The sequence below is a fragment of the Lagenorhynchus albirostris genome, chromosome 6, assembly GCF_949774975.1.
Source record: "Lagenorhynchus albirostris chromosome 6, mLagAlb1.1, whole genome shotgun sequence".
Taxonomy (NCBI): domain Eukaryota; kingdom Metazoa; phylum Chordata; class Mammalia; order Artiodactyla; family Delphinidae; genus Lagenorhynchus; species Lagenorhynchus albirostris.
The window spans coordinates 65,887,379-65,905,206 of record NC_083100.1 but is presented as its reverse complement, the minus strand read 5'-3'; the positions used below and the strand labels follow the sequence as shown (position 1 = coordinate 65,905,206).

Sequence of the window (17,828 nt, the reverse complement as noted above, 5' to 3'; positions counted from 1 at the left end):
TTACCTTAAAAAATATAAAATATTCTATTTCAACATTTGCTGCTTATTTTTTACCTGCAAAAGGTAAACTACTAAAGGTCAAAATACCAAGGTTGCTCACATAATGTGATGCTAAGTCTTTAATGTACAATATCTCACTTAATTGGTCCAAAAACTCTGAGAAAAGAAAATTGTTACAATTATATAGATAATGCTGAGTTTACTACAGCTAATGTGTCAGATCTACTTGAAAAAAGAACCCTATGATTTTAGCTACTATACTATAGTGCATCCAAACACATCAACCCTATTTTATATATACATACATATATGCACTACCAAATGTAAAATAGATAGCTAGTGGGAAGCAGCCGCATAGCACAGGGAGATCACCTCGGTGCTTTGTGACCACCTAAAGGGGTGGGATAGGGAGGGTGGGAGGGAGACGCAAGAGGGAGGGGATATGGGGATATATGTGTATGTATAGCTGATTCACTTTGTTATACAGCAGAAACTAACACAACAATGTAAAGCAATTATACTCCAATAAAGATGTTAAAAAAACAGTAATAGAATAAAAGGTGTGAAGAGTGAAAAGAAAATTGTCATATCATTAGAGATGATAGTGCCGATATTTTAGAAACATCATAGAAAATATAATCTAGGAAACTCCAGTCCATCCATACAGGGGGTGCTGCTCAGTTTCTTTGAATCACTCAGTACCTACAACGAATCTGAGCAGCTTTCTTGGGCTTTGATATTTACAAAATATAGATGAACCAATATGACTTAATTCATCAACATTTTACTATTCTCAAGGATAAAACATTAATTTTCTCTCACATGGAGTGTGTGCTTGTACCTTTATCTTTTTGTTTGGGGAGAAGTGTAAGAGCAACCTGTGTGTGCATGTGTGCACCCATGTCTCGTGTGAGAGTGTGTGTGTGTGCATGTTTTGTGTATCCCAGTAACTCCCAAGGGCATCAGTGTATGACACTTTTTAAACCCCTGCCACTTCTGTAATCCATACCTTAGTGTGGTATATACTAAGCCATAATTTTCTTCTGCTATAGCTATGATACTGAGTGTTAAATTTGACTATATAGCCCCTGAATTGTTATATTACATAATGGTTTTAAGCTATTAGAATACATGTAATTGTAGCTCTTTCAAAGTCCAAAAATAACATCTGATGAGAGAGGAGAGCTGAGAAACTAAAGTGAGCCACAGGTTGAAATAAATCATAATTACCACGATTTACATTTTAGGGAGAGTAACTTGGTTAGAGTTACTGTGTTTGGTGGTAGTAGAAGGAAGCAAGAACACATTAAGGAAGGGATCTATAAAGTATCTGAAAAGCAGTTAAAAGAAAGAAATTTGGGGATTAATTTTAGGAGATAAATGTCAAAATATAATGGGTTGAAAGAACCATTTACCTGTAACAAGTGATATATAACATCTTCTCTTTTCTGTGCTTCAGATATATATCTGCCATTTTTTCTTTGGTCTCTATGAAATAAGGCTGCTCAGATGTAACATTCTGAAGCATGCTTATAGCCCGTTCCACATCTCCCTGGGCCAGAGCTAGGTCTGCGTTAGCAATAGTGACACGCAACTCTTCAGATGTCCCGGAAAATTCATGGATGGCATCTTGTAAAACTTTGGCCGCCTCATGCTGTAAAGGTGAAATTAAAGTAACATTCAAAATTTCAACAAATTACACTACAAACTAAGGTTTTCTACTAATACAGAATGAACAATAAATGCTAGTACAGTTATGATATTTGTGAAATAATGATAGATTTTTTTTGAAAAGTACAAAAATTTAAAACCAAACTCAGACCAAATTAAGATGACATTATAAATATTTGTTAGCTGAAAAGTGTTCTCATAACTAGGACAACAGCAGTTGCTACCTAAGACTTGTTGCTACTATAATTTAATAAACATTTACTTTGCACCCAGCATTGTAAATATTAACCCATTTAATTCTCACAAAAATCCTCTAAGGTAGTTACTATAATTACCCCCCACTTTGCAGTAAGTAAAATGAGATTCAGACAGTTAAGTTAACAAATGATAGAACCAGCCTGACTCCAAAGCCTAAATTCTTAGCCATGTTCATTACTGCATCTTGGATGGGATCCAGTCCACAGTCACCCTCTGTACCCGATGGCTCTACATTACCTAGCAGATTACGTTATTCCCTACACTAGTATGTCATTTTTGTTATACCCCAGGTGAATATATTTCCTAATTTCCAAATCTGTACCTCAATGAATCTAAAATGTCATTGATTTTAATTCATCTCAGCTTTAGAGATTTTAAAACATTCTGATTTAAGAAACGTTAAAATGTGAAAAAAACAGTGCATTTCAGAATCAACTATCTATAGTAGAATTGGTTCTTCTTATTAAGTGCATTTTACATTAATTTATTAGTGAACTGGAAATTCTTTGAGATTCGGCAAGTATCTGGACACAGTCTTCTTAATTTCCACTAAAATATGAAATAATGAAATAACTGATTAGCAACAGCTGCAACTTAAAAACCAAATATAAATGATGTTAAGTTCCTCATTTTCTACAACGTTCTAATTCTTTTCTCAGAATTACATTTTTGTTTGCCTTCTTTCTACCTATCTATCCATCTACCTATCTATATTATTCTTTAAGTATTTGATTCTATGATCTATCTATCTGTATTTTTTAAAGTATTTGATTTTATGATTGTCCTGTTAGTTTAACAAAGCTGTATTATTTCAGTGGTTCTTTTATTTTCTCAGCTATTAGAATTTCAAATTGGTACTTTAATTTTATTCCAATAGTACATCTGTGTGTATGTGTGTGTGTATGTGTGTGTGTGTGTGTGTGTGTGTGTTTCTGTGTATATGTGTGTGAGCCCTTTTAGGAATTCACAGAATTATAACTATATTATATTATTACATTTCATGATAGCCAAAGTAATCATACATATTATTATACACATTAATACATACTACAGTACATCACATTACATTATATTATTACTCATATTACACATACAGTGTATATCTAGTATTACATCTCATGGTAGCCAATGTAAGTACACTGATACATAAAGTCATCCCAGTACAAACTATGTCTAAATTCAGGGGCTATAGAAAGTAACATGATCTGGTGCTAAGTGATGAGAAATAAATTTTCTAAACTTTACCACTTGGTCAAGCAAATAATTTTAGCTTTTTCATTTCCTGTGACTCTATATACTTGAATAACAAAGTTCAGATCTGAGCCACTGAATTACACTTGACCTACCTGTTCTCCATTTAAGCGGTGAACCTCTACCAACTCAAGAAAGACTGATAAACGATGGCTTGCATCCACTTCAGTTTTTCTGTATTTTGACTTTGAGGAAGTTCCAGTTCTCCTCATTCCTGGTAAACTCATTGCTATATGCAGGGTTTTAATTGCTTCTGCTATTTCTCCCATTTTCTTTTGTGACTGAGCTTTTATCAAATGATATAAAGGATATTCTCTCACCTGAAAAAATAATATTCAGAAATACTTCCTTGGAGTGTTTACAACATCAATACATAGTTTACAATCCATCAAATGTTATAATAATAGGATCTTTGAGGACAGTCTACCCTGTGATTGTATGCATGAGGTCTATTTCTGTCCTCTTACTCATGTTTTGATCATTTATTATATTAAATCAGAATTCAGGTAACCTGACACTACCTAGTGTTCCGTTGGTTAACAAACAAGTTAAGTACTTCTACTATGAGAGGAAAGAAATTGCACACAAAGTTTATAAGGCTAGCAAATATATTCTAAGAAATTATTTTAGTTTTCAGGAAATGAATTCCTTTACCTCAGACTTCTCGTACTGAGATAAAGTTATCAGATTTCTACACAGTTTCTTGTCTTTTCTTTATTTTCTAATTTTAAGATTAAAAATTTCAGGGCTTCCCTGGTGGCACAGTGGTTAAGAATCCACCTGTCAATGCAGGGGACACGAGTTTGAGCCCTGGTCCGGGAAGACCCCACATGCCGCAGAGCAACTAAGCCCGTGTGCCACAACTACTGAGCCTGCGGTCTAGAGCCCGCGAGCCACAACTACTGAAGGCCGTGCTCTGCAACGAGAAGCCACTGCACCGCAACGAAGAGTAGCCCCCTTGCTGCAACTAGAGAAAGCCCGCGCGCAGCAACAAAGACCCAACGCAGCCAGAAGTAAATAAATTAAATAAACAAACAAATAAATAAATAATTTAAGATTAAAAATTTCAGGACACGTTAATCAAACATTGGTTTTACCCTTTGACACTACTCTGAAACACGTAGTAATGAATCTCCTGTCTTTATTTTGGGTATCAACAGCATATACAGAAAAAATAAAGAGAATGACAAAAGATGAGGAAGGAGTCAAAGGGAAGAAGATGGTCCAGAATGAGATGATGTGGCAGCCATCTAACCTCCAGTCCTCCTAATGCTGGGTTCTGAGCCGTAGCTGGGCATTGTGCTTACCTGTGGGCCTTGTGTAAGCAATCATGCTTACGCTCTTCTCTCAGAGATTCTGATTCACTGGGTAGGGCACTGGCACTGGGGTCACAATGCACCACCAGTCTTGAGAACTACTGTCCTAAGAAGCAGGCATTATCTTCTGCAAACCTGGCCTGGAACTTGAATTCTCCAGTGTACTAAAGTGTTCTCACATCGAAGGGCTCAAGACACTGCCAACCAAAGCAAAAGTCTGAGGAGCTCCTCCTTGATTCCAGGTTGCTCAGGAAGCCCCTGAACCTAGGACTTTCCGTAATGCTCAGGGATATGAGATGTTCACACAGAATACCTTGGACAGAAATCTAGTGTGTTTATATCCTCAAACCACATACCAACTTTCAAAATGACTAGCTGTTCTCTGATGATGTATCTAAAAAGAAGTTATTAAACACCAAGGTCCAAGAAAGAAACAGGCAATAAAATAAAATCCTTATACATAAAAATATTTGGCACAATGCTCTACAGTGTACAATTATCTCTACATATTCATATTGCATTTAATGTTCACTATAATTGTAGGGTATTATTATATAAGTGTTCTAGAAAAGAAAACTGAGGTTCAGAGACAGACAGGTGAAAAGACCAGACACTATCTCCAGGTCTTTTGTTGCCAAGTCCATATAGTTGTTTAACTACACCACAGTTGCCTCCATTTTTTTCTCCTACTGCTAATGAGTTCAAAATATTTTCCATTATCGGCTTCCCTGGTGGCGTAGTGGTTGAGAGTCCGCCTGCCGATGCAGGGGACACGGGTTCGTGCCCCGGTCCGGGAAGATCCCACATGCCGCGGAGCAGCTGGGCCCGTGAGCCATGGCCGCTGAGCCTGCGCGTCCGGAGCCTGTGCTCCGCAACGGGAGCGGCCACAACAGTGAGAGGCCCGCGTACCGCAAAAAAAAAAAAAAAAAAAAAAAAAAAATTTCCATTAATAATGCATTTATTAGCAAAATATTACAGGCTAAGAAACAAAATAGATGAATATGTAAACATTTGCTAAAGGTTCAAGGAGGGCGATATGTCTTATCCATTTGAGTCTGGAACACTTACCTTAAAATTATAGCTCAGACAAAGTTCAAGAGACTGAGAACACAATTTGAATTTTTCCTGAGACAAATAAACCTGAGCCATCAGGAGATGAGCATCTGCATAGGAAGGACTGTGTTCTAGGCAATGCTGCAGATTATTATAAGCTGCTTCAATATCACCTAATGAGGAAACAAAGCACTATTATAATACAAAATGATCAAGAGGAAACCTGAGAGACCAGGGAGAAAAGTATTTAGTCTATGGATAGTTCTGGTGTTTGAACTTAAAAGTTCTCTGTTCCTAAGGCCTTAGCTTAACCTCTACCTGCACTAGTCAGTTTCTTTTTAATATGCATGAAAGAATATATCTAAAGCCAGGCCATCCCTTGGTCATAAGGAGCAAATAAGGAAAAGCATGTGAAAAAATCTGAAGCCCTTTAAATGTACCTGTATTCTCCTTGTCAAAAGAATATTTTTAATTTACAATTTCATTAAAATAAGTTATGTAAGACATAGAAATTTAAACAGAATGTTATAGTGCCACATCTAGGCTAGAAATTTTACTACTGTACAAAAAATAACCAAAAAAGGCATAAGGATATATTCCAGGGGGTTAGAAATGTGAGTTACAGATTTAAAATGCCTTTAAATACTAGCTGAAATATCAAATGTTTTGGAACCACAGGTATTGTACATCTGGAAGACTTTTTCTTTTATTGTAGTTGGTTTGCAATACTGTGTTAGTTTCAGGTATACAGCATAATGATTCAGCATTTTTGCAGATTATATTCCATTATAGGTTAGTAAGTACATCTGGGAATCTTAAAATAGAAGGATATGATCAAGATGAAAGTGAACAGAATATTGGAATCTACCTTGGGCTGACAGATAAGGTAGAAGAGGCTCTTCAGAGAAACAACAGCACAGACTCTAGGTGCTAGAAGTTTCGTGATGTCACCCACACTGATTTGCATTTAGCCGTCTCATAAACTGGCCTTAAGTAGGTGAAGCTAGGCCAGCTCCCCATGTAACTCTGCTAAGATATCCGTTCAATTACTCTCTGTAACCTTACCTAACACCTTAACAGACAAAGTAAGGCTAACAGTCAGGCCTTCAGTTCCCAAACGCTCAACTTTCTTCTAACAGAAATCCATTTAAACAGAAAACACTTTCTTAGAGACAGAGGATTAATGAACGATAATTTAGCTGGGGTAGCACAATAACTTATTAAATACACTGTCTAAATTTGTCAGTTAACCATCAAGCATAATAAACATTAGATTCTTTTTCACTGTGATACAATCCAACACTCAGAACTGTGCAGACAAAAAAAGAAGGGAAGATTAAGCATAATAAATTTGCATGCAAATTACCACCCCCATATTCTTTTAGGAAGGAGGAGGATTAAGGAGATAACTTGAAAAAAGAGGTTATTACTAAGTGGAGAGAGTACATAGAAAAGAATTAGGGTTTGCAAATAAGAGACTGGAAAAAACAATGAGGACTGTATGAATAACTGAAATCATAATCCTTTTTGTTTCTTCTAAAGATAAGGAGGAAGAATATGTCCGGTTAGCTTCAGGAGGCCACTAAGTATTTCAATGGAGAAACGGGTTATCACTGTTGGGAAAAAACAGGCCATAAAAACAAAGATCACATCAATATCACATTCTTATCTAAGAGCGGCCCAATTTCTCTTGAAAGAAAAATGGAAGAAATTTCTGTCCTGCAGTTCTGCCTTTGTCAGGTCCTATGTAATAAAGAATCTGGCTGGCCTTTATCCCAGGGAGACAGGGAGACAGTTCCCAGGACACAGTCTCTAAATCTTGGAATTTCCCAAGCAATAGGAGAATCTTTGTTATTCATGGTGGGCCCTGAGAGCTTATGCTAATGATGTGACTCAGGATGGTGGCTGGCCATGCCAGAAAGACCAACCCTGTGAATAGAAGGGTAGGGCTTTGAGCCACCTATAATCAGCCTAACCTAGGGAGAGGGGAGCTGGAGACTGACTTCAATCACATGGCCAAAGATTCAGTCCATGTCTATGTAATAAAACCCTAATAAAACTCTGGATACCGAACCTTGGGTGAGTTCTCTTGGTTGCTAATGTTCCACAGGTGTTGTCATTGATTTGTCGGAAAGTTGATGTGTCCTGACTCCACAGGGAGAGGACAACTGAAGCTTCACATCTGGGACCCTCCCAGACCTCATCCTCTGCATCTCTTCCTTTTGCTGGTTTGGATGACTTTCAAATTTCAGTTTGCTATCATAACACTCTAATCCTAGACACAGTGCTTTCCTGAGTTCTGTGAGTCTTTCTAGTGAATTATCGAACCTGAAGGGAATCATAAGAACCCTTAAATTAGTAGCAAGCTAGTCAGAAGTGCAGGAGGCCCTGGGAACCCCTGAACTTGTGGCTGCTATCTAAAATGAGGGCAGTATGATGGAGAATTGTGCCCTTAACCTGTGAAGTTTAGCCCAACTCCAGGTAGTTGGTGCCGGAAGTCACTGCAGTTGGCAATTTAGCAAGAATACTGCTATTCAGACACGTGCCACCACTGTTTCACATTATTTCAGGCTGCTCTTTTTAAAAATGGGGTTAATATACAAGAGTTTCCTTCCTAAGACTTTGGCAATTAACTATTTCTATATTGAAACTGATTTGTATCAAAATTCAAAATAAATAATGAGTGTTTACAAATTAATCACAGAACTCAAAGTCCCAGTTTGATCACCTAGTAGGTGATACCGGTTCTAACTGGGAAGAAAGTAGAAATATGATGTGGCTCAACAGAACTCAATCAGAGAAGGTAATAGAGAGTCACTTCTTAAAACTAGAGTATTTTAGAAGTGAAACAAGCTTTTGTGATCATTTGGTTCTCTTTTTAAAACAGTTAAAGGGACTTCCCTTGTGGCACAGTGGTTAAGAATCTGCCTGCCAATGCAGGGGTCACGGGTTCGAGTCCTGGTGCGGGAAGATCCCACATGCCGTGGAGCAACCAAGCCCGTGCGCCACAACTACTGAAGCCCGCGGGCCTAGAGCCCATGCTCCGCAACAAGAGAAGCCACCACAATGAGAAGCCCGCGCACCACAACGAAGAGTAGGCCCCGCTCGCTGCAACTAGAGAAAACCCGCGCACAGCAGCGAAGACCCAATGCAGCCAAAAATAAATAAATAAATAAATTTATTTTTAAAAAACCCCCAAAACAGTTAAAACAAATCCAAAAAATTAGTAAGGTCAAACTCTTAACTCGTTCCATTATGTACAAGAAGTAACTGTTAACGATAATGAACACCTTGAAGTTGGTTTCTGTCCTATAGGACTTTACAAACTTAACTTACTTTGCATAGCATTCAGCCAGCAAAGATACATACATAAGTACCATATGATGGTCTACTTTTATATATATTGTCATACATATGTTTGTGTCCTAAAAATCTAAGGTTGTAACTGAGGATATTTTTTTAAAGCTATGTATAACCAATCACAGAAACTAAATAGAAATTAATCAATGAATTTCTTACGGGCCTGAAACCTGGTGAACATCACATTTGGTCATGCCAATGAGTCAACCATTATAATCTGTTCAAAGGAGAGATTAAAGACTATAAATTATACTGCCAGGACCTAGTACCACCGGATGGACATTTTTTAAGTGGTAGAACTGTATTTTCCCAGAAATTCACTTGAACCACAGAAGTTTATAGTAATTTTTTAAAGAATTAAATAGTAAAGAAAGTTATGCAGTTTTATTTTGGATAAAAATTACTTATCTGTGCACACGTAAAAGGTACATTTTATGTGACTATTCTATGAAGACTATTCTATGTGACTATTTTATGTGACTATTCATACGAGGAGTTCTTAGTTTGTTTATACTAGTTCTTATCAACATCAGAATATAAAGGTTATTTTAAGATTTTAATGTATATCTTACCTGACAAATATTTCACTTTTGCTATTAGGAAGACAGCTTGCAGAAGACCGGGAACAGTTCTTACTATAGTCTCCAGGATTGAGGTACAACGTCTGAGAAGTGGAGAAAGAGGTTGCCCAGGACTTGCAGGCTAAACAAATCAGATCATTTTTTATAGGTTTATAATAGTATTTAGCTAAAAATAAACACATATTAATTGTAATGTGAAGAGCAAAAATCGTATTTTTCTAAAATTTGTCTTATTCTATTTATTGCCCAATATTTTTACTATGACTGGACTAATACTAATTTATCTCCCTGGGATCTATGAACAGACTATAAATGATGGCTTTTGCTCAGCAAAATAACTGTGAAATTATTATAGTTACTAATTTGATAACATATGAAATGAGCGTATCTGTTTAAACTGTCAAGAAAACATATCTGTTCAAAGGAATGGTAACGAGAGGTAGAGTTTCTTGCTGGAATTGAGAGTCAAGGCAATGTGAGTTCTAACTCTAAACCTGCCTTGTGATTTACTCAGTTGAGTAACTTGCACCACCCCCTAAAATACTGTAAGGTCAGTTTCTAGAGAATTCAGATTTCATCATTCTAGTAAAAATCCGAAGGTTGAACACTCACGTATACTACACCAAATGTCTCATACCTTCATATTCCCCACTTTTCCGCCTGGCATGTTGTAGGCCCTCAAATTTTTTTTCTCTTTTTATTAATAGTGAATACGATAACTAAAGCAGTACTAGACCACTTTTTTATTCTTTTAATGGCTGTCTATTCAACCCACCTTTATCCAGTGGTTATTCACTCACAATTTAGAAATGTGATATTAGAGTTTAAATATCAAATGTTCATTCTCCCTGCTTTGCCTTACTAATGCTCCTTCCTTTATCTGAAGGATGATCCTCCCATCCCCCCAATCTTACACTCCACATACACAGATTCTTAACTGGAGCACCGCCTCTTACTGACAGTCACTCCTACGAAGAGCCACTTTACTAACAAGAAAGTGTGGTATGTTCTATGTTGAGGCATCAAAAAAATGTGTGCTGAAAAGGATTTTCAGAGTATAAAACTACTGATGCCTAGAATACTTCAACTTCTTGAAATTTCTATAGTGCTTATAATCTATATAATAATTCAGCATTCTTTGTCTTATACAGTTTTATAGTAGTTTCATATTTAGTTTTGCCTCTCTTATAGGGCTAAGGGTCTTATGTGTCTCAAAGATCAGACTTTTTTTTTTGACATTTGATCCATTTTATTTACTTATTTATTTTTTAACGTCTTTATTGGAGTATAATTTCTTTACAGTGTTGTATTAGTTTCTGCTTTATAACAAAGTGAATCAGTTATACATCTCTTCCCTCTTGCGTCTCCCTCCCACCCTCCCTATCCCACCCCTCTAGGTGGTCACAAAGCACCGAGCTGATCTCCCTGTGCTATGCGGCTGCTTCCCACTAGTTATCTATTTTACGTTTGGTAGTGTATATATGTCCATGCCACTCTCTCACTTTGTCACAGCTTACCCTTCCCCCTCCCCATATCCTCAAGTCCATTCTCTAGTAGGTCTGTGTCTTTAATCCCGTCTTACCCCTAGGTTCTTTATGACCTTTTTTTTTTTCTTAGATTCCATATATATGTGTTAGCATACGGTATTTGTTTTTCTCTTTCTGACTTACTTCACTCTGTATGACAGACTCACACAGTAATGGGTACAGAGTATATTCTTAAAACATTTATTTCTTCAGTGTAACTGAAAATAATGAAAGCATAGGTAAAAGGGTGAAGTTCTGATAATGTTCTCTGCCAATTGCTAAGAATTACTCATTGTTTTTTTACTGTAATTTCACAGTGAATCATAGAAAAAAAACAGGACTTATATGGACAATCTCTAAGATAATATGTTTGATTTTAGAAAGTATATATATAAAAGGGCCAAAGTAGAAACGGAGCTGGAGAGTCAAGTCTGCCTTTCTGATATTTCCCCAGGAAAACAGCATTTTAAATGCTAATTAGATTCTTATCATGCTGATGAAGGTTATATTATGGAAAAATAGGATGTCTGTGGACTAGGGACCCAACTACCATTTAACACGTTATTTCTTGCTCCTTGTACAGTTTACTCTCGGCAGAGCTGCCAGAAGACTCCTTTTAAAATGCTGAACTGGATCATGCTGGAAGCCTTCTGGTGGCTCCCCTCTGTACTCAGAACTGAAGCCAGAGAAGTTACCACACTGGTCTCTGTGCTGAGACCTCACGGTGACTACTCCCCAACTCCTCACACTGTCCTGGGCACACTCATCTCTGTGTCCCTTTGGGCCACCTGCACAATGGCTCCCTTTGCCTGAAACACTCTATACCATATTCCCACAACCTTCAAGTTTTTGTTCAAATTTTCCCATCTTAATGAGGCCTACCCAGAACACCTTACCTAAAATTACTACCCATTCTGCCCTGTTCTGTTATTTTCTTCTGTGATATTGTAACACACTACATGATTGACTTAATTATATTATGTCTCCTCTTGCTAGTACTCATGTTTCAAGAAGGCAAGGGTTGTAGTTTGTTTTTACAAGCTATTTCCCCAGCTCTGAGCAACACACTGGTGCAAGCATTTGTTGAATGAAATCTAAATACTGCATGAGTACTGAAAAATGCTTTCCAACTCTTTAGCAACTGAAAACAGATCATGACTGAGACTGAGATCAATCCCAGGTGTGATTCCAGACGGATTAGTTGAAAAAAAATAGGTCATCAAAGTCTGGAAAAGGACATGATGGTCAATGAAAGGCAGCCTGAGTTCCCTAAGGGAAGGTCATGAACAGTTACTGAAGTTCATTTACAGTTACTGAAGCTGTAAATCAGAGAGAATGCTAAAAACTATGCTTTTAGGAATGAAATATTTGCTAGTGCCCGTCACGATATCCCTGTGTTGAGTTGTGAGTTGAGTATAATAAAGTCAAGTCATCTGCTTACTGTCTGTAGTAAGAGTGTTGACTAATGGATCCACATTAACTGGGAATGAACTCCCTGGCAACACAACAGAGGGCTCCACTCTTTGTTCTACTCAGAGCTAGACAGGCAGATGACAATCAGGATCCAAAAGGACAAGGTAATCTGGAATTATGGGATAAATCTGGAGAGAGAAAATTTCACAGGGATAAATGTAGAGTCCTACACTTGGGTCCAAAGTTATAGTGAATAACCAATCTAAGGACTTCAGTTAACAGTTAATTCAATAGGGGTCGATAATGTAACGTGATTCACAAAAAGGAAGCTAGATGGACATCCAGAATTAGGGAGCAGAGAATCTCTTCTAAGTCTTGCAGTCCAAATCCATATTTGGAAGAGTGAGCTTAATGAGGCACTGATCAAATGAAAAACATCCTCAGGCTTACAACCAGCGTGCTCAAACTATGTCATGAAAAAAGAAATGGCTGGAAACCTGGAATTGTTTAGAGGAACATGAAAACTAATTTCCAAAATCTGAAGGTGTGTTTTATGAATGAGGAATGGTCCTTGCCTAGACTAAGTAGCTAGACTTGCTCCATGTCACTCCAGAGCAGAAGAAGGACCGATAAACGGGTGAATTTTGTAATATAAAGTGAAGTCTGACTTAACATAGGAAATACAGTCTAATAATCACAGTTATACAATACGAACTGCATCTCTGAGTGCATCCAGAGATGGGGTGGGCACTTAATGAGGATGTTGTGGAGTAGATTCAAATACAAGGTGGGTGTCTGAATTAAATGACTTCTAATACTTTGTTTAAATTTAAGATTTTAAGATTTTATGAATTACAAATGAATGTTTGTAAACCAACACATTTATTAGTTGATAGTAGTCATTACTGTAAATAGTTTCATTAAAAATTATTTCACCTAATATAGATACAAATGCTTCCATTTTAAGATGCCGATTATAGTCTAACATGTAGAACATCATTTATTAGCATCTTTTATAAAACACCATGTAAATGCATCCTTGAAAATAAGTCCCAGAATTACTTACCTGCAATGGACAGAAATTCAGATATTCTGTAATAATTTCTAGCAAGAAATCAGGATTTAACTTCTCAAAATACTGTATGCCAAGAGGTAAATCTTCTAAGTGTGAAAAATGAGTGTCTAGGACATCATTTAACAAATTAATAACTTCTTCTTGTCGTTTATTTTTCTTCATAGCGAGAACTGCATGTAAATAGGTTAATTCCTGGAAAATAGGTAGTTTTCATAAATTACTCCATGCAGTTATAAAGCCATTTATTTCTACTTAGATTTCAAAAGAATATGAAGTGCTGTTTATGTACAGCATTTGTTCAAACTTAAATATTAGCTTGGATGGATTTTTAGAATCTTAAGTCTAATTATGCATGGAGGTAAATTAATAAATGTAATTACATATTAAAATTAGTGTACAATAGTCCTCTAAAACCATTACTAAATATTAAGACATTAAAAATTTCATATTTTATAAATAGTAGCTAGGATCTACCATCTGATAAAATAAAATAAAATACTATACCGCCGATTTTCCAATAGACTGCTGAATTTCACTAAGGAATTCTAACTGCTGATCTGCCTCCTGTAGTTGCCCTTCTATTAATTGACATTGGATAAATCCTAAAAAAAAAAAGACAGAAATGGTAAAAATCCACATCATTTCACGCACGTACACTTCAAGCTAACACAAACAACATTAATTAAACAAGATTTTTTTTGCCATAATACATCTAAGTTTTAGATTTAAAAACAAAGACAGAAAGAAGAAAAAGAGTGAAAGAAAAGAAAATGGGTAGCTTTGTACCCACAGAAAATCAGTTACTACGGTATTCATAATTTATGTGAATTATCTCATAAAAATCTATTCTCTTAAGATAGTATTTAAGAAGTAAAAATTTTATTCTTAAAGGTACATGATTTTTTTTCTGTTGTAGACAGTGGAGAACAGTTTAATTTTAGAAAACCATAAAATATGTCTTTTCTTCTTTAATGGCAGGTATGAAAAGCAATCATTACTTGCATCTGTATGAGAATCACTCATAGATATGGTTGTCATACCAATTAGTGCAGAGACACTGGTTTCATCTAGTGTCATGGCAGTCTTATACCACTTCAATGCCTCTTTAACTTTCCCCTGTAAAATCATTTGGTATCCAAGTTCTGTAGCAAATTCTGATTGCTGAGGAGTTAAACTAAAAGCTCTCTCTAGTAATGCTTGGATTTTTTGAAGAATCAGTTGACTACGTCCACACTAAGAAGAAAAAAAAATTTAAGTTAGATTAAAACACTTCTACTCGGAAGAATTCATTTTTTCTAAATGTACATATAAATAATTTTTATTTCACAGATTCAGAATGTAGGAAGAATATAATTTCATAAAGAAAAATAAAACTACTCCATTTACTATCTAGACAGTGCAGCAAGAGTTCATATCCTATCAGAACTTAAACAACCTTATGAGTAATGCTTTTAAAAAACAGCTATCTTGAAAAGTTTACTGCTTCCAATGATGCTGCACAAGCAAAATTTTCAGAGCTCTTTTTTCAAACTGTCTCATGATTGTCCTATAATCAGAAAAGAAAATCATTACTTTAAGGTTTTATATATATTTATGTGTGTGTATATATACGTGTGTGTATATCTAGAGTAATATAGAGAAACATATATATATATATTTTATTGAATATATATATTTTTATTGAATTAAAAGCTAGGACAAGGATCTGCTTTACCCCTAAAGACAAGTATACCACCAGTGAGAACCACACCTTAGAATCTTTTTGAAAAAAAGCCTTCAAAAATATTTCAAGAAATGGCAATGCTGTCAGAATAAGTATATACTTTTTGAACATAACAAGTTTGAAGAGTTGTTACTTACTAAATTGTTTGATTTGTTGTAAAGTAATAAAAACCACGTGTCTGGCAGTAGGTAAATAAAAAAGGTAAATACCCCCCCTTAACTCAAACTTCCATAATAATGGGGCGGCGGGGCAGGGACAGTTCCTCTAAATTTCACGTGATCTGACAATCTTTGTTTTTAAATAAGAGAATTCAGTTTATTCATGTCATTTAACAATTAATATCCTTGATTATTTTCTTTCAAATTTATTTTAATAATTATTTTATTTACTGTGTCTCCTTTCCTTATTTATATTTTTCTAGTTTAGTTAACTTTTTAATCCTCTCATTTCTTGTAGTGATTTTAAAATTCTGCTGTATTTTTCCATTCCATTCCCAACTACCTTTTTACTGGGTGCTTGTAATAAAATCATTTCTTTATTATTATAAAAAAAATAAGATAGCAACCACTTCCCCCACCCAAATAGCCTATTACCCACTTTACAACGTTCAAAAAATAGTTTTAAAAACATAAAACAAAGAACAACCCTAGCCGTAAATCCTACACTCTGATTCCATTTCCTTTGTCTGGAAGGCACTTCCCTATCCTTAAAGGATTCACGGGTACCACTTCCTCCATGATACCTCCATGATGGCTTCTGATAGCTGGAAACTGTATCTCTTCTGAACTACCTTAAGAATGTATCACATATTTATAGACACATCACATTTTCACTCTAGGTCATGTGCTTTTTGGTGCCTCAACATTTGTGACTAATTTTATATTTCCAGCTACAAATAACAGAGCTCTGTTGGCACTCTTACAGTTCTGCTGAAGGCTATTGTGATATTATAAAAAAGTTGAGCATTCTGTGGTTCCATGGCATCTAGTGCATTTCCTAAGTTTTCCAGCTTGGTGGCAGCCTAAAACAAAAAGTATTCAGTATTATTTAAAAATAAACTAAGAATAAAAGAACATAATACATGACATGTACACTAATAAATATTATTATTAATATTTAAAAAGATCTTTGCTTTTATAAAGTCCCCTTCTTCCAATGAAATCTTATACGTTGCAAGAGGATAAAAGGCCCTTTTCTAAAAAGTTGAATAATTATAAATAAATAACTGCATTTTAAAATGTGTTTCCTTAATAATTGCTATTGAATGGAAACCTTTGGGTTTCCTAAGGGTGGGTAAAGATACCCATAATATTCAATTAACTATGCATGCCAAGCTCCCTCTCCAATAATTAATTCATAACACACGAGATATGAATGATAACATATTTACAAACATTACTATAATATGAGATCAGTCCTTGGATTACCTATATATCCTGGTTTATATTTAAAATATTTTCTAGAACAGAAAAATCAGATACTTGACATAAATAATTTCAATGCCTGAAAAATTTACTGAAGAGTTGCTCCTCTAAGATTCTTCTAGTATTTACTGAAGTATTTACTAGGTACTATCATATTATCCAATTTAACCAGACTAAATACCAGTCTAAATCTATCACTTGTTATAATACTATTTACTTCAGACTGGATTTTGGCATTCCATAATCTAGTATACAGTCAATGTGTTCACTAGCAGAGAAAACATGTGCCTTATAAGGTCCAATGGGATTTCATCCTAAGCCCATTTAACTTATGCAAACTCAATAAAATGGTAAAAGTACTGTGAATTATATTTTGTGTATGTTCTCTTCCATACCCAGCATCACTTGTTACATTAATCATATATATTACTGCACATGAGTTTTACATAGAAACAGCACGTGCTGTAGTTAATAATTTTAAAAGTTTTCATAGGTAATTTTAACTATATGATATTTTTGCTTTACTAGGTGATTTAACAAACCCACCTCTTTGTTAAGGTATATTTCTAGGAATCAACTAAAAACTACCATGTCATACATTCTAAAACAGCACTTCAAGGCACTTTTGTATGTGCATGTGTGTATGTAACTAAATACATATTTAGTATAGAAAACATAAATATAATAGTACAATACAACTTACCTTCTCTATATCCCCCTCCCTACACAAATAGTAAAGGGCCATCATTCTTAGTGCTTCCACATTTTGATTATCTTGCAGCATTAACCTGCAAAAAAAATTTCAGTTAATGTCATGTATTTTTATTTGATGCCTTGAAAACTTGGTTTGCTTATTATTCCACTGCTTAAATAAGTAATTTTAATTAGTAAAGTGACATCTCCTTTATGAAAATTATCAATCTCATTATTTAAACCCCAAAGAATCTCTGGATCTTAATTTTGATATGTTTACAAAAGATATGAATACATTCTACCATACTCAACAGTGTATTAAAAGAATAATTCACCCTGACCACACAGATTTATTACAAGAATTCCAGGAATGTAAAGATGGGCTGAATATCAAAAACTCTATTAATGGAATTCACAACATTAAAATAGATCCAATGTGGTAAAAATAAATTAGAAAATGTTATTAAAAAATCCTTTTAATAAT

General features: G+C 35.3%; 1 protein-coding gene across 1 annotated transcript in view; it reads right to left on the bottom strand.

Annotated features, from left to right (window-relative positions):
* Positions 1-17,828, bottom strand: part of TTC21B (tetratricopeptide repeat domain 21B) — an 85,113-nt gene that overhangs the window by 51,439 nt on the left and 15,846 nt on the right. The window contains exons 7-15 of the mRNA XM_060152734.1: positions 17,355-17,439; positions 16,150-16,248; positions 14,545-14,737; positions 14,009-14,106; positions 13,496-13,696; positions 9,482-9,611; positions 5,565-5,722; positions 3,276-3,500; positions 1,416-1,654 (exon numbers count right to left, since the gene is read on the bottom strand). Coding sequence (XP_060008717.1) covers positions 1,416-1,654; positions 3,276-3,500; positions 5,565-5,722; positions 9,482-9,611; positions 13,496-13,696; positions 14,009-14,106; positions 14,545-14,737; positions 16,150-16,248; positions 17,355-17,439 — 1,428 coding nt within the window. The remainder of the gene's footprint in view (positions 1-1,415; positions 1,655-3,275; positions 3,501-5,564; positions 5,723-9,481; positions 9,612-13,495; positions 13,697-14,008; positions 14,107-14,544; positions 14,738-16,149; positions 16,249-17,354; positions 17,440-17,828) is intronic.